Below are 21,516 nucleotides of genomic sequence, written 5' to 3'. Positions count from 1 at the left end.
ATGCGCAATATACACGAAGGGGCCTTTCTGAAAATTTACCAATGGGCTTGAGAAATCCATGGGCCCACATTAATTGGGCCGAATGAGAATTGGGCTCGCGTCAAGACCACAATAGATTGTGGTTGCCCTCGCCATCGCCGGCGAACTCGCTCGCCCACCTCCACCTGTGCCGCCGGCGGCGCCGGCTCTCCCTCCCGCCGCCGGCATCTTCGCGCTCCTCCGTTCTCGGCTCCCCGTCAGCTTGGTTCGCAGCGGTGTGCGGTGGCGTGAGGACGGGGAGCGGTTTCTCGCGGGGCCCAACGTTGCCTCCGGCGGCGGCAACGGGTCCTTCCTCTTCCAGGTGTGTTTATCTGGGACTTAGGATGCATGAAAGATTGTCTTCTGTTTGATTTGCGGCGCAGCAGCCGATGAGAGACCCTCGCCTCCTGGATCCTGGTAGAAGTGAATACTGTTAGTATACCTGAACAAGAATAGGGGTAGAGTGTGGATAGTACTAGTACGGAGTTATTATGTTGATTAATGGGTTAGAAACTTAGAATGCTGAGTTCTGTTTTTGCTCGGATTCATATAGTCTTCATTCTTCAACCTTCTAGTATCATGTCATGTCAAAATGGTAAACTTGTTCTTTTGTTTTAATGTGAATAGCTTACATTACAACATTATCGGGGAAAAGGGTGGGAAATGTTGTAAGCAGAAGCTTTGCTTTCCTTTTTTTTTTTTCCTATCACCACTTATTTCAGCTTGTGAGTGGTCGTGTTCCAGGTGTGGTTAAATCGTGAGAAACGCTCAAGGGTTTTTTTGCTAGCTCCACAAGGTGGTGGGCTAGCCGGCCTGGGTTTGAAGCCTCACCCTTCTATTTATTTGATATTAGGTCATTCCCTAATATTTGCGTTTTAGGTGTGGTCAAATCGTGGTTGCTGAGCCCTTAAAGCAGTGCAAAAATCTCACCTGGTTTCTATCCACTGGAAAGAGTTGAGCATTGGAATTTAGAAGGCAACTTGGTTTATTTCCTTGCTGCTGTGACAAATTCTCACACAGTAAGTAGAGTCCTCAAAAAGAAATACTGTATTCTAGGTTTTTACCGACTGGGTTTATGACTCTCTTAATTTCTTAAATCTTTAGGTAATGGCAACAAGTGGATCCCTTGATGAGGTGCAAGAGATAAATGTGCACCTGGAAACAGTAGAAAATGCACTCGTGAAAACAGTGGTTAATGAGGATGATTTTGTCGATGAGGAATCAGGAAGTGATACTGATGAACAAGCCACAGAAAATGACTTGGAAATCATGGAACCAAAGGAAGGGATGGCATTTGCCAGTGTGAATGATGCTTTTGTGTTCTATGAGAGATATGCTCAGAAGAAGGGATTTTCTATAACAAGGAGAATCTCAAGCACTTTCCAATCCTTCACCTTCGCTTGCAGAAGACAAGACAACGCTCAATGCTCCTCAAACAATGCATGGAAGCATCATCAGAATGAATGTCCAGCTAAGATAATTGTGGATCTTGATGGTCCTGACGACAAATTCTTCTTATCTTCAGTTACGCTTGAGCACAATCACGATCTCAGTCCAAGTGAAACAAGTCGAATGGAAGTTTTCATATGTAACAAAAAACTGATTCGTGTGCTAAAAGAAGAAGGGTGTCAAATGGGAGAGCAGACAATCATGCCAACAAGAAGTCCAGTACTCCTTGCTTGCAAACTGAAAATCGCCCATTTGGTCAAAAGGATCCCATGAACAATTTGCAATTGGAAAGAAAACTGAAGCTCAGTGATGCATATAAGCTTTATCATTACTTCTTCTGCATGCAGTTCAAGAATCCTAGCTTTTTCTATGCTTTGGACTTTGGCAAGGACTCCTGCCTGAGAAATGTTTTCTGGGCAGATGCAAGAAGTAGGGCTTCATGTAAATATTTCTCGGATGTCGTGACAGTTGACACTACATACTTAATGAACAAGGAGAGCATCCCTCTTGTTCCTTTTGTTGGTGTAAATCATCACAGGCAGCCGATTTTGTTGGGATGTGGACTACTATCAGATGAGACCACTGTGACCTTTCTATAGCTGTTCAAATCCTGGCTAGCTATGTCAAATAAGCCACCAGAAGTCATAATTACTGATCAGTGTGATGCGATTCAGGATGCTATCGAGAAAGTTTTTCCACAAACTTGTCATATATGGCGTTTACAGTCTGTCATGAAGAAGATGCCTGAAAATCTCAGTGGATTCTCAGGATTTCAAAGCATTGAAAATGCTTTTTCAACTGTGGTACATAATTCATTGACACAAACTGTTTTTGAAAACAATTGGAGTAAGATAATTGATAAGTTTGGCCTTCATGGCAGAAGCGCATGGCTTAATATGCTGTTCTGTAATAGGCATAAATGGGTGCCCACTTATGTGAAAAATAACTTTTGTGCTGGTATGTTTTGCACACAAAATAGTGAAAGCATTGGTAGTTTATTTCATGGATATATCAATTCTACCACAACGTTGGACGAGTTTCTGGACCAATATAATAAAACAATTGTGGGCATTGATTGTAAGGAAACTGATGCTAACTGGAAATCCTCACATGAGGTTGTACCATGTGTCACCCATTATGACATTGAGAAGAAATTCCAGAAGGTTTATACAAATAAAATGTTTGAAGAATTTCAAGAGCAGCTAAAAGGTAAGATGTACTGTTATCCAACTCTTCTGAAACAGGAAGGTTCGGTTTACATATTCAAGGTGACGCAAGATGTTAAAATTAGGGAGCAACAATGTAGCTTGGATTTCACAGTGTGGTGGGACAGAGATGATTGTGATGGAAGATGTAAATGCACATGCCGTCATTTCGAATTCCGGGGAATATTGTGTAGCCACATCATTACCGTACTTGCTCTACTGAAGGTCAAAAAAGTACCCTCCAAATATGTATTGCAGCGATGGAGAAAGGATATGATTCGGAGACACGGTACCATTACTAACTGGTCCTATAATGAGATGGTCGACTCACCGGTTGCACGAAGGTTTGATTTGTTATGCAAATCCTTCTATGAAGTGGCAGAGAAGGCAGTGGTATCAAATGAACTGCTCATGTTGGTGCTGGATAGTGTTGAAGAATTAAAACGGAAGGTTGATGCACATACAGCGCAAAATTCATGAAATTCAGGTCTCTAATCCTTCACAGAGCAGACCATGAGGTGTGATGATCATGAAGCTCCCTTTCTCCTGACAAGAACAACCGACATTTTCAGCGTCCCCATGTAAGATATCTTTCTTCTAGCTGAAACATTTCGAGGGGTAATGAAACTACTGATTTCAATCTGTAATCTCAGTGATTGATATGTGTGAAATTATTGATGTGAAGTTACGTTCTGAAAATGCATTCCCTTATAAACCCACCTTTAAACCATGATTATTGTTTTCTACATACTTATCATGGGCTTAGCAGTCAACTATTCCAGCTGGTTGCAAAAGAACTACTACCAGTAGTACCAAATGGTTTGGTTAATACACGCAAAATACACTTTGGCATCTATATTTAGTTTTTGCTCTGAAGCATGAGTTGTTTGCTACATTTTGGAGCCATTTCCAGCTCATTTTGGGGCTATTTTTAGCATGGGTTGTTTACAGTTTTAACCTCACCAAATTTAGCTTGTTCTTTGATTAGATTCTCATATATCAGCGAGAATTCTTCACTTTGGACTTGCAAATCCCTCAGTTTGCCGGCTTTGGAATTCCAAAGGGAAAGTCACGATGAGATCCCTCTTCTACGTGACTTTCCTGGCCATTTTGTCCATAAACGTCCATTCCTCTGCATGCTTGCGCCTCCTAGCTGAAACTCCATTGCCGGTGATCCCAAATGGCCAGCCAGGAGCACCGGCGCCGCCCCCTCCGGCGAACATTCCGGTGAACTTGCCGGCCAACGTGCCACCGGAGATGCCAGCCAACTTGCCGGCCAACGTGCCACCGGAGATGCTGGCCAGCTTGCCGGCGAACCTTCCGGCCAACGTGCCACCGGAGATGGTGGCCAGCTTGCCGGCCAACGTGCCACCGGAGACGCTGTCCAAGATTCCGGCCAACGTGTCACCGGACGTGCTAGCCAACTTGCCGCCGGACGTGCTGGCCAAGCTGCCGGCGAACGTGTCGCCGGAGATGCTGGCCGACATGCCGCCGGAGGTGCTGGTGAACCTCCCGCCGGACGTGCAGAAGCAGCTCCCGGCCAACGTCCCGCCGGAGAAGCTGGTCGCCGAGCTCGCGGCGGCGGGGAAGAACCAGCCGGCGGTCGCCGCCGCCGCCGGCATCCCGCAGATGCCCAAGATGCCGGACTTCTCCGGCCTGACCGACCTGTCGTTCCCGCCGATGCCGTCGGCGAAGATGCCGTCGATGCCGCACAACATCACGCTCTTCGGGTTCGACGTGCAGATCCCCGAGTTCATCAACAAGATGGTGGATGAAGAAACCTCTTAAGCTTGATCGAGCTTAGCAATGGCGATGGCGATGGCGATGGCGTCATCATTGCCTCGAGTTCTTGTGACATGGTTGGTGGTGTAAGTTGCGTGCCATTGTTGTGACCTGTACAGCTTAATTTCTCTGAAAAGAAGTTGTTTAGATTTTTGGAGGAAAATTAGTATGTGTTGTGTGTGGGAATATGGACTATGGTTTGTGGCCGTGTTGCATCTTTGCTCATTTGTGAATCTCCAAAAGTATCAAGGGATTGCCATTTTTCTGTATCTTATTTTGGTTGAAATTGGAGATGATGTGATTGAAAAGTTGTGTGTGTATGACAGTTTGATGTGATGGAAAAGGACTGAAGTTTAGATCACAACCTATAACGACTTCTTGAATTCGTTCAAGAATTTTATGACATATAATGCGCGCTGATGTAATAATTCGAAATGCAATTGCAATAGTAATATGAAAAAAAAATCACAAAACGCGCGGTTCCCTGTAAATACCAATAGAAGTCTATCCGTTTGAACGGCGACACATCTAAAATGGAAGAAAAATGACTTTTATCAGCCTCTGGTCCATTTATTTTCTAAAAAAAAAAATCTTTGTTAATCCCTTATCCACTTGATGTTACTGCTAATCGTCACCAGATGTTTCATAGGTCCAACAAGGGGAAAAACTGTTTAGATAGTTTGGGACAGAGATGGGATACTTGTTTCAGATGTCTTAAAAATTACTGCCAGTTTTGAATTTTATAATTAATTTATAATTTTTTTTCATTGTTTTTATATTAAACCATGGCTTTCAAATCAGGAGTAAAACTATAAAAGTATTATCTTATTTTTTTAGAAACATAAAATAAACGCAAGTGCTCGCACTCACCCATACAAGCAAGTTCGAAAAACTTAGTCGGCATATCTTAAAATTAACCGGTTGAGCTATGTTTACTTCGCTATAATTATTTGTTTTCAGTCATGTATCTTCATCTTATACATAGGAGCTGGAAAGGTCTGGTTTTACAAAGGGCAGCAGATCTTCTGAATTTTAATTACGGAGAAAGTTAGTGGCATTCACCCTAAAAAGTTTCAGTGAAAAAAAAATGATCGCAGATAGTAACAGCAGAGTGCCAAGAGGGCAGAGTACGAGGGGGGGAGGCAAGCAGAGTGACGTGACCAGAGAGCGCGCGACGAAACACGGCTCGATCCGACGTGGGCCAATGGCGCGGCGCGAAGCCTTATCCCGCGATCCGAACACCATCCACTCGCCGCGCCAAACACCACAAGTCCTCGCCACCGCCGCGCCCCCACCGCGCTCTCCTCTTCGTTATCCCGTCGCCACCTCGCCCCATCACCCTCTCCCTCCACCACACTACACACCGCTCCACTCTCAGGCAGGCAATCAGCGGCGAGGCACCAGCCCACCGGCCGGCAATGGCGTCCACCTCCTGCTTCCTCCACCAGTCCACGGCCCGCGTCGCCGCGCGCGTCGCCTCCCCGTCCCCGGCGACACGGACCCACCTCCTCGTCTGCCGCGCCCAGAAGCAGGACGACGCCGACGTCTCCCGCCGCGCGGCGCTCGCGCTGCTGGCCGGAGCGACGGCGGCGGTGGGGGTGAAGGTGGCGCCCGCCGCCGCGGCCTACGGCGAGGCGGCGAACGTGTTCGGGAAGCCCAAGACGAACACGGAGTTCATCGCCTACAGCGGCGAGGGGTTCAAGCTGCTGATCCCGTCCAAGTGGAACCCCAGCAAGGAGCGCGAGTTCCCCGGACAGGTCCTCCGCTACGAGGACAACTTCGACGCCAACAGCAACGTCTCCGTCATAATCAACCCCACCACCAAGAAGACCATCACCGAGTTCGGCTCCCCCGAGGAGTTCCTCGCCCAGGTAAATAAAAAAAAAATTTATCGTTTCAGACATTGACACGGTCTCTCTATAAGATAAAGTAGAAATAGTTCTGAATTAACGATTTCTTTCTTGTTCAGGTCGACTTCTTGCTTGGCAAGCAGGCCTACTCCGGCAAGACAGATTCCGAGGTAACGTATTTGATGTTCGAGACAGGATTTGGTCAAACTTTTCGAAACTTTACATACATGAGAATGCTATAGTACGCTATCATGTTGAGACAGGATGATATTTCGTAGTTATCGGCTGATACGGTATCATCCCGTCCGAACAAGGTATCAGTCATCTTGTTCGAACGGGATATCGTCTTGTAGTATTTCCCTTTAAATATGATGTTTTTGCGAGAATGTGTTGTGATGTGCGGATATGCGATATAGGGTGGGTTTGAGTCGGACGCGGTGGCGACGGCGAACATCCTGGAGAGCTCGGCGCCGGTGGTGGGAGGGAAGCAGTACTACAGCGTAACGGTGCTGACGAGGACGGCGGACGGCGACGAGGGCGGCAAGCACCAGCTGATCACGGCCACCGTCAACGACGGCAAGCTGTACATCTGCAAGGCGCAGGCCGGCGACAAGAGGTGGTTCAAGGGCGCCAGGAAGTTCGTCGAGAGCGCAGCCAGCTCCTTCAGCGTCGCATGATCGTCGAAATCTCTATCTCAGCTTCTCTTTAATCCCTAGCGAATCAAAATTAAATCAATCGAGTTCGTTGCTCAGAGAGATGCAGTGCACGCATGTGTGTGTGCGTGTGTGTTTCTTTGATTGTACATGAGAATTAAGAACAAGTTAAGGAGAGAGGTCGATCCATCGATTTCCCCTGCATGCAAGGATTGATTTTCTGTGATCCGTGTGTTAAGTAATCCTAGTAATTAATCATGTTTCATTTTTGTATCTATGTTAATTTAATCCATGCTTGACATGTCACTCATATATATGTAGGAGCTGCTTTATTTAGTTTAATCTAGTGCATTTTCATACTTGATGCACAGCTATGCCAATCGGAAGGATAGGATAGCGAGAAGCAGAACCGAATGGCCATTGAAGTTTTCAGTTCCTAATTAACCTGAAGTTTTGTTTGGCTGAATTTGGGGGCGGAAATTGGAAATTGATAGTTTCATACACCACCATTTGTCCATTTCATATTCCAGCTTCAAATGGGCACTGAACTTGTCCAGATTTCTAATTTGCTATGTTTAGCTTTTGAATTGGACAGTGCATGCTTGATATAGATTTGAATTATTGAACCTGAACAAGGTTTTAATCTGCCTACATCCAATTGAAACATATAAGCTGATTTCAAGATTCCAATATTTGAACCTGAACAAGGCTTGCATTTGCCTTCAATCAATTTGAAAAACAGTACCTAAGAGTCTGTTTTGTGAGCTTAAAATTCTGAGAAGCAGCTGGCTGGTAACCAGCAGCCAGCTTATGAGAATATGAAAAAGCTGGCAGCCCCATCGTTTGGCCTAAACAGCCAAAGAATAAGCCAAAATTTGAATTTTTGAACTTGATTTTGAAGTTGATTTTGGAATGCTTTTAACGTAATTTTTGTTAATGTTGGCTTTTAAGTCGCTACGAACAAATCTACAAAAGTTTTACTTATAAATTAATTTTAATTTTCCAATAAGCCAAATAAGCCATTTTGGGTAAAATGGCAACCGATGGGAGCCTGGGTTTCCCAGTTTCTGTCTTCTATTTATTTTCTGGATTCCACAACTACAGCTTCAATCTGAACCAAAAGCTGGACTATTTAGGGGAGCTTCTGATTCTGGTAGAAGCTGCATTAGCTAAAAACTCCCCCAAACATCTTCTGAAATCAGCTTTTGCTATTCAATAATCGATTGACAACCAACTTCTCTACCAAGATCAAAAATAGGAGCAGTAGTAGTAACAGACAAAACTTGGCGTTGTTGCGTTGGCGCGACACGTCATCCGCTCTGCTGCACGTCAGAATCCGGTGCGCATCCGGCGAACCACGCCGTCTCGCGGCGCGTTCTGCTGCTGCCGGCGAACGGACTGGAGCGCCTGGTCGACCATCGCGGCGAGCGACGCCGGCGACACGGCCGTGCCGCCGGCAAGCGCCCGCTGGTAGGCCTCGTCGCGCTCGACGTCCTCGCCGTCCAGCGCCATGCGCACCAGCCGGCGGACGTCCCGCGGCGTCACCTCGAGCTGGTCGTCGTCGTCGAGCTCCGCGCCGTCGGAGCGCGCCGCGAAGCCCGACAGCAGCAGCGCGCCGTCGCTCGGCCCGCCCTCCCGCGCCATGGCGCACCCTCCGCCGCCGTAGACGCCGTACTCGTCGTCGTCCTCGTCGCTGATGAGTACGCCGTCGTCGTCGTCCTCTGTTTCCCCGCACACGTCGCTGAGATCCATGTCGCTCCCGATCTCGTCGTCGTCGTCGTCGTCGTCGCCGGCGCCTCCGAACACGTGCACCACGAGCAGGACGTGCAGGCGGAGCTCGAGCCCGGCGATCTCCTCCTCCGGGCGACCCTCGCACCGCGCCCGGACGCGCGCCGCGGCCTTCGACACCTCCGGCTCGACCTCCGGGAGCAGCGTCGGGTGCTCGATCCCGGCCACCATCTCCCGGAACGCCCGCTCCGCCACCGAGGCGCCATCGTCGTCGCGATCATCCGCCATCAGCTCGCGGAGCGGCACTCGGCAGATCACGTCCTCCATTGTGTCCATGTCGTGGTCGACGACACCGTCGGCGTCGGCGTCGCTGTCGTGGTAGCAGCAAGCCCGCTGGACGAGCAGCCGTAGCGTGACCGCCGGTGGCGCTGTCTGCTGCTCCGCCAGCGGCGGCGGCGGTGGTGGCGCGGCCGCCGTCTCGGAGAGTAGCACCATCTTGTGAATGCCGAACACTTGGCAATCGAGCACAGTTACCGCCGCCATGGCTGCGTTTGTGAGGATCAGAGATGTGGGTTTGTGCTACTTAATATAGGCCGCCGCCGGCGCCGAAGGTTTTAAATCTTATTCGGATTCGGATTACGAGTCCGAATTGGGAAAGGAAACATTGTAAGGGGGGGCGTGTTGCAATATTGCCTTTCTTTAATCTCCACCACCTATACTTGATCAGACGGTGTGGAATAAGGTAATACTCCCAAAATAAGCGTAATCATAAATTTTCGTGTTCAACTTTTGATCGTTCATCTTATTTATTTTTTTAAAAAAAACTAAAAAACATAAGTCACGCATAAAATATTGTTCATATTTTATAATCTTATAACAATAAAAATATTAATCATAAAAAAATTTAAATAAGACGATGATCAAAATTGAACATGGAAACTCATGGTCGCATTTATTTTAAGACGGAGGTGTAATAATTTAGTACGTCATTTTTCACAAAAACCCTCAGGTAAACTCAAAATCGAATCGGCACGGTGACGCGCTCGGCTCTCTAGCGACACGGCGACGGTGGTGCCTCCGACTTTCTCCGGCGAGCTCTGCCTTATCCGCCGCGACCGAAGTTTGGAAGTACCGAGCGGAGGCGGTGGGGGCGGCGGCGATGGCTCAGGGAGAACCGCATACGGCGGCAATGGCGCCTCCGCCGTCGCTTGCTTGGATACCCAACATCCTCTTGCCCAGTAGAAATTGCTCCCTTAGGCCGCAGTCACCCTAACCTGGAGCCTTATTACGCCTTAACATTGGGATTTGGGAGAACATGAGATTTTATTTGTGATGAAGATTAGAAGATTTGACTTTTCTCTTCTTCTTTTTATTTTGTTCAGGAGTCAATCGGAGTAATTAAAGATGAAGGCGATCTGCTTGCACCAGAGCGCTCCGAGGCTTTTCTTACTGGCATGTTCGCTTCCGGTGATGGCCACGTCGCCTGGTGCACGAGCTGGCAATTTTTCAAAAAAGTCCTCGCTTAACTTGATAATCTTTCTTAAGTCTCTAAATGTAAGTTCACTGTCTTATGTATTCTTATGTAAAGGCCCTCTAGATCCTGATATATCTTATGTGAAGGTGAAAAAAAATTCAAGTATAGGACCGCGTTCTGAAAAAGAGAAAGTAAGGGAGTTTTCTGCAAAATTTGATGAATGGAAGGGTCGAAACTGAGTGATTGCGTCGATGAATACTTCATATCAACGGCGGCAATGAATAATTCAGACAGGAGACCCTCTCTGTTTTTTCTTCTTGAGGGAAGTAAGCAGAGTCCTAGTTCTTTTGTTCAGGTTTTCTTCTGCATTTTTTAATCTAATGAGATACGATATGCCTGTCGCTGTCAGGTTAATTATCATATCTCCCGCGTTCTTTTTTCTGACTTGACCTGGTTACTGCAGCGCGTGTTGAACAGTTCTTTGGTTGCTGTCCCAACACGATAGCCCCTTGAGTGCTATAAATTCAGCCCCAGATTACAGCTGCATATGCTACACGCATTGTTAGTTTGCATGCAAGCTTGATCGATCAGCTTCAGAGTTTGGATCACCAAGAAGTTCAGAATCCTCCCAATTCGTTCTTCATTTGCAGCAGTAATTCATTATTCATCCACCAACATGTCTGCTAATCCCAACCAGTCGTTCGACGATTTCAACAAGCAAGCCTCCAGCAATTTCAACTCCTTCCTAGCCATCGTCGTCGGTGCGTGAAATCTCGGCAATTTGTATATGTTTTTTCTTTCTTTTGTTCTTTTCAATTTTCAGTTTCTTGTTTCGAGATGATGAGCTGGTTTCACTGAGATGATGCTTGGTTTTGATCTCTGGTGATGCAGTGCTTTCAGTGGTGAGCATTGCTGGATCAGTCGCCATTGTTTACCTCGTGTACAGATGTGTCAAGAAGAATGGCCTCCCGGCCGTCAACATCAACACCAACCCGACGGCGGCGGCGGCGATGTACGCCGTGGTGCCGGACTCCCAGATACGCGACGCCCCCGTCGAGAGGTTTCTCAAAGAGATCGCCGGCGAGAAGCCCATCCGGTTCACGGCGCAGCAGCTGGCCGGATTCACGAACAACTACTCGGCCCGGCTCGGCGCCGGCGGCTTCGGCACCGTGTACAAGGGCATGCTCCCGAACGGCCTCACGGTCGCCGTGAAGCGCCTCCACGTCGGCGGCCATGGCGACAGGTGGTCGACGTCGCAGGAGCAGTTCATGGCGGAGGTGGGCAGCGTCGGGAGGATTCACCACATCAACCTCGTCAGGCTGTTCGGCTTCTGCTTCGACGCCGACGTGCGCGCGCTGGTGTACGAGTACATGGACAACGGCGCGCTCGACGCCTACCTGTTCGACCGGAGCCGCGCCGTCCCCGTCGCGACGCGGCGCGCCATCGCCGTCGGTGTCGCGAGGGGGCTCCGCTACCTCCACGAGGAGTGCCAGCACAAGATCGTGCACTACGACATCAAGCCCGGCAACGTCCTGCTCGACGGCGGCCTGACGCCCAAGGTGGCCAACTTCGGGCTGGCGCGGCTGGCGAGCCGCGGCGACACGCACGTCTCGGTGTCCGGCATGCGCGGCACCCCGGGCTACGCCGCGCCGGAGATGTGGATGCAGGCGGGCGTGACTGAGAAGTGCGACGTGTACAGCTTCGGCGTGCTCCTGTTCGAGATCGTCCGCCGGCGGCGGAACCTCGACGACGGCGGCGCGCCGGGGAGCCAGCAGTAGTGGTTCCCGATGCTGGCGTGGAGCAAGCACGAGGCCGGACACCTCGCCGAGGCCATCGAGGGCTGCGACGCCATGGAGAAGCAGGAGAGGGAGACGGTGGAGAGGATGTGCAAGGTGGCGTTCTGGTGCGTGCAGCAGCAGCCGGAGGCGAGGCTGCCGATGAGCGCCGTGGTGAGGATGCTGGAAGGGGAGGTGGACATCGACGCGCCGCCGGTGAACCCGTTCCAGCATTTGGTCGCGTCGCCGGCGGCTGCGCTTAGGTGGACAAGCACTACAGATTCAGCTGAAAGTGATAACTCATTGAGATCAGGGTCTCGTCAGTCTGCAGAGGTGATCATTCCAATTGGATCATTACATTGTTAAGAGCAAGTACAATAGCAGGCTATAATCCAGCTATAAACATATTTTAAATAGATAAAGAAAGAGAGAGAAGAGCAGCGGACTACAGATCTGTAGCCAGCTGCAGCACGAACTCCAAGACGTAATGTGTGTATGACAGGTATGACCGGGTATTAATAGTATAGTAAGCAACTATTGTATGAATTGGCTATTACATTAGCTGTAGATGCTTTGGAGTTAGTAGTTGGCTATACTATTAAACTTGCTCTAATCAAATACCATTACGGTGATAGCACAGAATGTGACACATCCTAATTTTATAAATCTAGATAGACGTCTATCCAAAATAAATTAATCTCAGATTAATTAACTTATTCTGAGGAAGTAGTATGTGGCAAAAGATATGGGTGGAGTTTGGAGCTCGTAGAGTGGAGTGGTCGTTGGTTTGAAGCAAGTTGGAGAGGAGATGATGAATGTTAGGCATTGCGCAACACCATAAAGTTGTTTGGATTGACATTACCTCTGTATTAGCGCTTCTCTTAATTTGGATGTTTCCTGGAAGTTACAGTTGCACAACTGTTAGTTTTTGTTGACAGGAGTATTGCACAGTTTTGGTCATGTACATGTAGGATGTAGAGTGTGGGTTTTAGTTAATCCATTATCTAAAAGAGAGTATTGCACAAATGCACAAATAGTGGCATCACAAGTGGCGATGCTACTGATCTGCTTCCCTTTTGCTTGAAATGTCAAACAAGGGTTCCACTTATATATCCTTAAAGATATATATGCATCTCATCACACTTGAGAGATGGGCTCTAGCTCCATGAAGTGATGTATTCAAACTAATACAAGTGTTAATTCACCTACATATTTGTTCAAGTTTTTTTCAATTTTTGACAACCCCCATTTAGGGAGCTCCCTAAAAAGATTTTCTCCCCACATTTTTTTTCTCCAACCCAATATCTAAATCCCACCCTCTGTATTTAACTTTGTCATATGTTATTGATTGCCTACAAATATCTTTATCTTTAATAGCTATATTTTTAATGGATTAATATATGTGGTGACGATTGGGAGGCAGGGGGGCAGGAGGCGAGAGGAATGTGTTGGCTGCCAGAATTCTAAAAACGAAAAATAATGAACTTAGCAATGATAAGTTCCAATTTTTTTTATAGAAAATAAATCCAAATGATAACGAAGAGGATGAGCATGACGAGCGGAGGGGTGGCATATGGCCAATTGGCCAGCTAGCAAACCAGCAGGGCACATGGTGGCTAAGCAGACTTTGAAAACCACTCTCTCTGTTTTAAAATAAACAAACATCGTATTAGTATGTGACGTATCTTAGACTTCTTAGTACAACGAATCTGAATATATAGTACAACTAAATTTGTAGGATGTATAGTTTATTTTAGGATGGAGAGAGTATGAATGAATCCATCAATAATAACGTTCAATTTTTAAATGTGCAGACATAGAGTTAAGGCGACAACAAACGAATGGCAGGGATTGTGACTTGGGATAGGGACCCTTTGGAGTTTGGAGAACTTTTTTTTATTTGGTGCTCTTTGGAGATGTTGTGACAGTGTCGACCGTACAATTTTCAAACTAGTTAAACTAATTTAAATTTTATGTCTAATAAAGTAGTGAATAGGTAAATATATATGATATATCTATCCAAGTATAACAGAAAATTTCAGCGAACTATGGTTCTGTTTGATCCTCCAGACTATTAAATAGTCTTTCAGAATCTTACTATTTAGAAGTATTAAACGTAAATTACTGACGAAACCCATTCTATAACCCCTAGGCTATTTTACGAGATGAATCTAACGAGGCATATTAATCCATGATTTGCTACAGTGATGCTACAGTAATCATCCGCTAAGTTATGTCGCAATCACCTCACTAGTCACAGAGTTGGGATAAGCTTGCCTCTCTCTCAAGAAAAAGTTAATCGCCGGCTAAATTTATTAAGATTTGCAAGGCCGTGTGGAGCAAGGCACAAGGCCGTCACTCTTCACATGCTTTCATCAAAACACCAAGATTACATCACCTGCTTCATGGCGTCGCCTGCCGTTTACGGTGTGCACCCTTGTCATCGGTTTCCATGATCATCTCATATATTCTCTCATCTACTGGCTGCTTGATTTCGATTATATTGAGTTGCTTCCTCTTGTTTGATTTTTGCATTGATCGATCGGTGGTCGCTGCAGTGATTGCCACGATCATCTTCGTGGTGGCGTTCGCGGCGTTGCTGGTCAAGGTGTACCGGGGCGCCGAGAGCTGCGGCGCCGCGGTGGCCGCCGAGATGAAGGCGACGGCGCACTACGCCGTGGTGCCCGACGCCGCGATGCGGAGCGCGACGGTGGAGAGGTTCCTGTGGGAGATGGCGCACGAGAAGCCCATCCGGTTCTCGCCGCGGCAGCTCGCCGGGTTCACGCGCGGCTACTCGGCGCGGCTCGGCGCCGGCGGCTTCGGGACGGTGTACGGCGGCGCGCTCCCCAACGGCCTCGCCGTGGCTGTCAAGGTGCTCCGCGGCGGCATGGACAGGAGGAGGTCCGAGGAGCAGTTCATGGCAGAGGTGGGCACCATCGGGAGGACGCACCACATCAACCTCGTCAGGCTGTTTGGCTTCTGCTTCGACGCCGCCGTGCGCGCGCTGGTGTACGAGTACATGGGCAACGGCGCGCTCGACGCCTACCTGTTCGACCGGAGCCGCGACGTCGGCGTCCCGGCGCGGCGCGCCATCGCCGTCGGCGTCGCGAGGGGGCTCCGCTACCTCCACGAGGAGTGCGAGCACAAGATCGTGCACTACGACATCAAGCCCGGCAATGTCCTGCTCGACGGCGGCATGACGCCCAAGGTGGCCGACTTCGGGCTGGCGCGGCTGGTGAACCGCGGCGACACGCACGTCTCCGTGTCCGGCATGCGCGGCACCCCCGGCTACGCCGCGCCGGAGACGTGGATGCAGTCGGGCGTGACGGAGAAGTGCGACGTGTACAGCTTCGGCATGCTCCTCCTCGAGATCGCCGGCCGGAGGAGGAACTTCGACGAGGCCGCGCCGGAGAGCCAGCAGTGGTGGCCGATGGCGGCGTGGACCAGGTACGAGCGCGGCGAGCTGATGATGGCCGACGATGACGCCGCCGTCGTCAATCATCCGAGCGGCGAGATCTGTAGCGGCGGCGACGGCGAGGCCGTGGTGACCGTGGCCGAGGCCGACGACGAGCGGCGGTGCAAGGAGGCGGTGGAGAGGATGTACCAGGTGGCGTTCTGGTGCGTGCAGCAGCGGCCGGAGGCGAGGCCGCCGATGGGCGCGGTGGTGAAGATGCTGGAGGGCGAGATGGACGTCGCGCCTCCGGTGAACCCGTTCCTGCATCTCATGGCGGCTCCGGCGCCGGTGACGAACCCATGGGCGACGACGACGACGACGACGGCGAGCAGCGGAAACGCCGTCTCAGAAAACGTCGTTGTTTCTCACGGAAGTGACGGAATCGTCTCGCTTTGACTACTGAAACCTTTTGTCTGTGCGTGTGGATCCTAGGGTGCCACTATGGCAGTGCCACGACCTCGTTTCTTTGCATTCTACAAGTAGATTGTTTATCACTACATCGTAATACTCATTAGATTTGGACCAACAAATCTTACAAAATTTTCAACCAGTGAATACTACCCGTTTTAAATGAAAAAAAAAGAACAAACATGTCAAAAATAGTAATTCTAGAGACAAAAGCAGTTGTAAAATCTATTTTTTTTTAATAATATAACCGAGTGCAGATACACGGTAACTATTTGTAAGTGTTCTACGGTATATATAAGTGTTTTGTAAATGAGTGTAATTGTAAGTTGGGTCTACAGAAATATGAATCGTAAAATCTAAATCGAGAGCTCTCGATTTAGTCATAATGAGCGACCCTATCATCCAATTAGCCGTTGTCCAGATATATCTTGAAGAATCTTACTTTACTATAGTACTAATTGATCAAGCAGGTAGAACAAATATTCCTATCATCTATGCTTTAAATAAAATTTTCTCTTAAATTACTCATCCGATTTACAATCCGATTACACCGTTGTATTCGTAACAATTACATCTTTACAACAAGATCTCACATGATTATATTTTGATAAAAAATCACAAATTACTTTTATAATATATCTAAATTACTTTTAGATTTCACTAAGTTACTTCTTAAATATATAAAAGTAAATTCAATAAAGTTTTAAAGTAATTAACATATATTATAGAAGTTACTTTCTTTTTTGTTATAAGTTATTTCTATAATATATGTAAATTACTTTTAGGTTATATTGAATTACTTTTATATGTCTAAGAAGTAACTTAGTGAAATCTAAAAGTAATTTAGATATATTACAAAAGTAATTTATATTTTTTCATCAAAATATAATCATGTGAGATCTTGTTATAAAGATTTAATTGTTACGAACACAACGGTGTAATCAGATTGTAGATCAGATAAGTAGTTTAAGAGAAAATTGTATTTGAAGTGTAGGTGGATAGTGTTTATCATAGATGGAGTGGTAGCTGATTTAGACAAACCAACTACCACTAGCTGTGTAGTCATGTCCAATATGAATCGTTGTCCAGATCTTACGGACAAGAAATGATAAAGGGAGCCAAAAATTCCATCGCAAGTGAAATAGAAAAACCGTTAATTGAGATGCTGGAACGGGTAACCCGGTTTTGCGGAAGGCGTGAATGAAACTCACCCAAGAATTACTAGTATAAGCAAAAGGGACGTACAGTGGACTTTTCCGCCTGAAGAATACATCTCTTGGTTAGATTAGACCACCAGGCCCACCAATTGCAATGGCAGGCCGAAACACACGGCCCACCTGTTGACGCACGTACGATTGCATTGCAAAGCATGGCGCTACGCCTACGCGCGCACGCACGTCCGAGTGAACAGGCGTACGTACCGCGCGCGCTGACACGACACGACACACACGTCTCGGTGTCCAACTCGATCTAGCCAATGCCGTGTGCCTCCAGTGAGCCCGCATCTCATGTCGACGGCGTCTGCGGTACCATGGCGCCGGCGGCCGTGGTAATTAAATGGAGAATTAAGTGATGATGAAGCTCTGACGGTGAAGAACCATGAACCATTCTTCAGTTTCTACTTAACCATAAACTCTTAATTACGCAGTTGTATCTAACTAGATATTTAACTACTCGTGCATAATTTCAGCAAGGTCAGCTACATGTCTGTCTCTTATCAGCTTACAAGCTACAGCAACCCAAAACACAAGGACAAAGCAGACTCGAGCAAAATGAATCAAAATCTAGATGCCCCAAATTAATAACTTCGTCGTGCTCCTCGTCGAGATCATGAACCGGCCGCGTCGTACGGCGCAGCAGGCAGAGATGTATACGTACGTTTCGAAGCAAGCAATGAGCCAATATTGCATTCTCCCAGATCGAATCCAGATATCATAACAATATCTCAATGCATCAACATTACCAAACCGAATCCAGACTTCCAGAGAAAGCCAAACAGCGCGCGGCATAGTACACACCACATTCCCAAATCCAGAGCAAGGAAGCAAGCAATGTTGTAATAACCAAATTTCCCCCAGATTGAAACCAGATACCAGAACCAATCAACAATATCATCAAGGCATCAAGTTTATTAGGACTCAGAATCAAATCAAATGCATGGGTTCTAAACAAGTATTCTTCCCCTAGACTAAGACTAGACCCCTGACAACAAAAACACATCGGTTCATCTGACCAAAACAGAAACAAACAACACTGGTGCTTCGTCGAACTCAGATTCGGATGGATTCAGTACTCGAACCAAATCACTAACAGAAGCAAAAGAAGAAAAAACGCAGTGGGTTCATCTGACCACAACAGAAGCAAACATCTGAACCAAATGATTCGGCCATATGATCCAGACTCTAACCTGACGTGTTTCCTCCGCGCGCGTGGTAACTGCTGCTGCTAAGACGAAGGACTCCTCCTCACTCCCATGGCGCTGCTCCTCCGGCCTATACGCCGCCACGACGGTCATGGGAATACCTGCAGTTGCGCCCGTACCTGCACCATCCACTGGCGGCGAACTGATTGCACCGATGCCACCAGCGGCTGCCCCACCTCCCCTGCACAATTCGTTGCTCGTCCTCGTGGTGAGCGAATTGACACCCATCCCCTTCGTTGCACCACCCGTGCCACTCGTATCTCACGCACATCATCGTCTTGCGATCTCCCATTGATGCCGGTATCCGTGTTCCGGTCGGCGAGGAGTCCCTCATGGTGTGGGCGGCGGCGGGAGGAGCGCCGGGATAGTGATAGGTTGCGGGGAATGGCGGCGCGTCCGGGGCTGGAACTTGATACGGCACCGGCATGAACTCCACTAGGACGGTGGGGATCGTGAAGTAGGCGGAGGGGGCGAAGGATGGGTATGGAGCGTGAACCGGATGGAGTGATGGGGAGGGGATGAAGCTGTAGGCGGTGGGGGGGAAGAAGACACTCTGCTCAAGTGGCGGCGGCGGCGGCTGCTGCTGCTGCTGTTCTGCCATCATGGGGTGCAGCCAAACCCCGTTCCACTCGGCGGAAGCAGTGGGGAGTCGCGAGGAGGAAGCGCCGGCGTACGGTGGTGGGTTGACCATGTGCGGGGAGGGTGAGCACCAGCGAGGGCGGCGGAGTTGATCATGGCGTCGCCGGCGTATGGGTTGGTCATGTACTGGTGAGCTCCAGCGGGAGCGCCGGCGGAGTTGATCATGGCGTCGCCGGCGGCGGAGGCGGAGCCCAAGTTGACGTGGTGGCCGACGGGAAGTAAGGGAACGTCAAGGCTGACTGGGACGTAGACGATGTCGCGGCTGCTGGGGGCGAAGTCGGCGGCGGCGGACAACGCGCTCGTCGCAGCGGAGGCCGACGAGGCGGGGGAGGAGCCCAAGTTGAGGCGGCCTGGGTCACCGGCGGGGAGGCGGCGGTGGTGGCCGTTGGGATCGGCCATGTCGGTGGAGGGGGCGGCGAGGCGGTGTGATTTGAATTGAACTGGGGGCGTGGTGGGGATGGAGGTGTCAGTGAGAGAGAGATGAGATGCGCCTCTTATATATATGGGGGGTAGCGTGCTCTGCACGACAGCGTCCGGACTCCGGCGGCCGTAGCTGCCGCGGCGAGAAGCGCTTTGAAGTTGCTTTGCTTGCTCTCGTCGACGGCAAGTTGGCAACGGCCACGTGCCCGTGACTGATCGGATGAAAGGAAGGAGACTAGCCTGACCAATTAGGTGGGCTTTCATTATCGGCTTATTAGCCCAGAAAATAAAGTATTTGGATTAAGTCTATTTTGCCTCCCTCAAGTCATGCCCCTCGTAGAATCTCATCCCTCAGCCACAAAACCGGGTATAACCCGTCCCCTAACTTCCAAAACTGTCGGAAATCGACTCCCCGGGTGGTTCCGATGCAGTTTCGTCCTACGTGGCACTTATGTGGCAGGTTGAATTGGTCTTCATCCCATATGAAGCTTAAGTGGCACTAAAATAAAAACAAACTAAATGGATAAATTTCGGACCCACGTGTCAGTTACCCTTTTCCTCCCTCTTTACCCCCCCTCCCCTCTCTCTCTCTAAGGTGAATGACGGCAACGGCGAGCGAGATGGAGCTCCGCGAGCTCGGCGCATGCGCGGAGAGGGTTCACCTGCCACGGCGCGCGGGGGGAGGGGGAGGGGCTTGCCGGTCATGGCGGGTGAGAAGGACGAACGACAACCGCGACAGGTGGCAGATACAAGGTGGACGTGCGATGAGGAATTCCAACGATTGGGATTGAGAAAATTAGAAAGATACGCAAAACGAGGTGAGCCATTAGCACGTGATTAATTGAGTATAAACTATTTTAAAATTTAAAAATAGATTAATATGATTTTTTAAAGAAACTTCCCTATAGAAGATTTTTGAAAAAAACACACAGTTAGTAGTTTGGGAAGCGTGCGGGTGGAAAACGATGTGTTTTCTCACTTAAACTCTCATGAAGGAACGCAGCCTTAGACGACGATGACTACTGACGATGACTACCGCTGCACTCCACTGTGAAGTATACTGATGCTCGATGCAATACTATGTACAGGACATCGCTCCCAAAATGGATAGGAAGATGTTGAGACATTGATGCAGAGAAGCCTGTAAGAGCCTTATCGAGGGACGAGGGTAGATGACATCTCGAGAAATAAGAAGGGATTATTCATGGTTTCATCCTTGCGGCAGGAAAGAAGCAAGGGTCCTGATTTCATAAATCCACCTGGGGGTTCATCCGTTTACGTGCACAGAACAGATATGATATCTTCCATGCCAATCTCATACTCTCATGCTTTCCAATTCTTGTAGGATTGAACACAAGTAACTAAGCCTACCAGAGAGGGGGTGAATAGTAGATTACGTCAGCGGAAGTCAAATAATCGAATCTTAATAGATCAAAACACACCCCAACCTCAAAAGCCAATGGAACACACGTTTACCGGTCTATCCGACCTACTATGACCGGTCTGACCGACCTCTAACCGGTCTGACCGCAGGTCCTCTAGCGGTCGGACTGTTAGCCTGAAAACAGCTCGACAGCGCTTCGGTGAAAACACGATTTCTCTTAAACCAACTGTTGGATCAAGTTGAAAACTTGACAGAATAAACTAGACAAACCAAGGAACAACTCCACCGAAGGGATTCGCAAACTAATAAACGGTTTAAGAGAAAACACCCTCGAAAGCCAGCTGTCTCGGAATTTCAGCAAATCTGAACTAAACCCAAAACTTAAGCAAATTCAAATCTAACAAGAACCAACGAAACTTTTCAGATCTGATCTATGAAGTATTAGAAAGGTTTTGAATAGATTAATTTGAACAAAATCGTAGCCAAACGAACAATCACAAGTTAATGCCAAAACCAAACATAAACGTGAAACTTACGAAACCGGAATAGATCGTCAATGCCTTGATGATTGAATATGATCTTATTTGCTCAAGTATTATTCACAAGGTGCAGCCAAAGCACCCCTTACAAGTTTCTCACGAAACCCTATCTAATCTCTCAAACTCGGCTTCCTAAAACCGATACCGGGAGGACACACCCTCCCCCTCTATTTATACCGAAAATTCTCCTACTCAAAGTAGGAGTACAACTCCTAATTCCACTAGGACTCTATCCTTAATTACCAAATCAAATTACAATCCCAAATTGTAATTCTCTCAAACTACAGCCGCAGCCAACCGCATCGGACTCGATCTC

General features: G+C 48.3%; 5 protein-coding genes and 1 pseudogene across 5 annotated transcripts; 5 read left to right on the top strand and 1 right to left on the bottom strand.

The window, feature by feature from the left end:
* Positions 1-122: 122 nt before the first annotated feature.
* On the top strand, positions 123-3,650 carry LOC127780538 (protein FAR1-RELATED SEQUENCE 8-like). Its single transcript, XM_052307457.1, has 2 exons — positions 123-340; positions 1,123-3,650. Exon 2 carries the CDS (start codon positions 1,126-1,128, stop codon positions 1,738-1,740), a length of 615 nt encoding a protein of 204 aa, XP_052163417.1. The 5' UTR covers positions 123-340; positions 1,123-1,125; the 3' UTR covers positions 1,741-3,650.
* LOC127779275 (uncharacterized) lies at positions 2,199-4,762 on the top strand. Its single transcript, XM_052306005.1, has 3 exons — positions 2,199-2,270; positions 2,550-2,676; positions 3,661-4,762. Exons 1-3 carry the CDS (start codon positions 2,199-2,201, stop codon positions 4,458-4,460), a joined length of 999 nt encoding a protein of 332 aa, XP_052161965.1. The 3' UTR covers positions 4,461-4,762.
* Positions 4,763-5,739: 977 nt separating this feature from the next.
* Positions 5,740-7,230, top strand: LOC127779944 (oxygen-evolving enhancer protein 2, chloroplastic-like). The gene is made up of 3 exons (XM_052306877.1): positions 5,740-6,325; positions 6,424-6,474; positions 6,721-7,230. Exons 1-3 carry the CDS (start codon positions 5,873-5,875, stop codon positions 6,979-6,981), a joined length of 765 nt encoding a protein of 254 aa, XP_052162837.1. The 5' UTR covers positions 5,740-5,872; the 3' UTR covers positions 6,982-7,230.
* Positions 7,231-8,286: 1,056 nt separating this feature from the next.
* LOC127779274 (uncharacterized) lies at positions 8,287-9,228 on the bottom strand. Its single transcript, XM_052306004.1, has one exon. The coding sequence runs from the start codon at positions 9,226-9,228 to the stop codon at positions 8,287-8,289; it is 942 nt and encodes a 313-aa protein (XP_052161964.1).
* A 1,497-nt stretch (positions 9,229-10,725) lies between these two features.
* LOC127780043 (G-type lectin S-receptor-like serine/threonine-protein kinase SD2-5) lies at positions 10,726-13,244 on the top strand (annotated as a pseudogene).
* An 882-nt stretch (positions 13,245-14,126) lies between these two features.
* LOC127778954 (G-type lectin S-receptor-like serine/threonine-protein kinase At1g34300) lies at positions 14,127-16,184 on the top strand. Its single transcript, XM_052305608.1, has 2 exons — positions 14,127-14,361; positions 14,493-16,184. The coding sequence occupies exons 1-2, from the start codon at positions 14,301-14,303 to the stop codon at positions 15,782-15,784; spliced, it is 1,353 nt and encodes a 450-aa protein (XP_052161568.1). The 5' UTR covers positions 14,127-14,300; the 3' UTR covers positions 15,785-16,184.
* The last annotated feature ends 5,332 nt before the right edge of the window (positions 16,185-21,516 follow it).

Source organism: Oryza glaberrima, chromosome 7 (genome assembly GCF_000147395.1).
Source record: "Oryza glaberrima chromosome 7, OglaRS2, whole genome shotgun sequence".
Lineage (NCBI taxonomy): Eukaryota > Viridiplantae > Streptophyta > Magnoliopsida > Poales > Poaceae > Oryza > Oryza glaberrima.
This window is presented reverse-complemented; position numbering and strand designations above follow the sequence as displayed.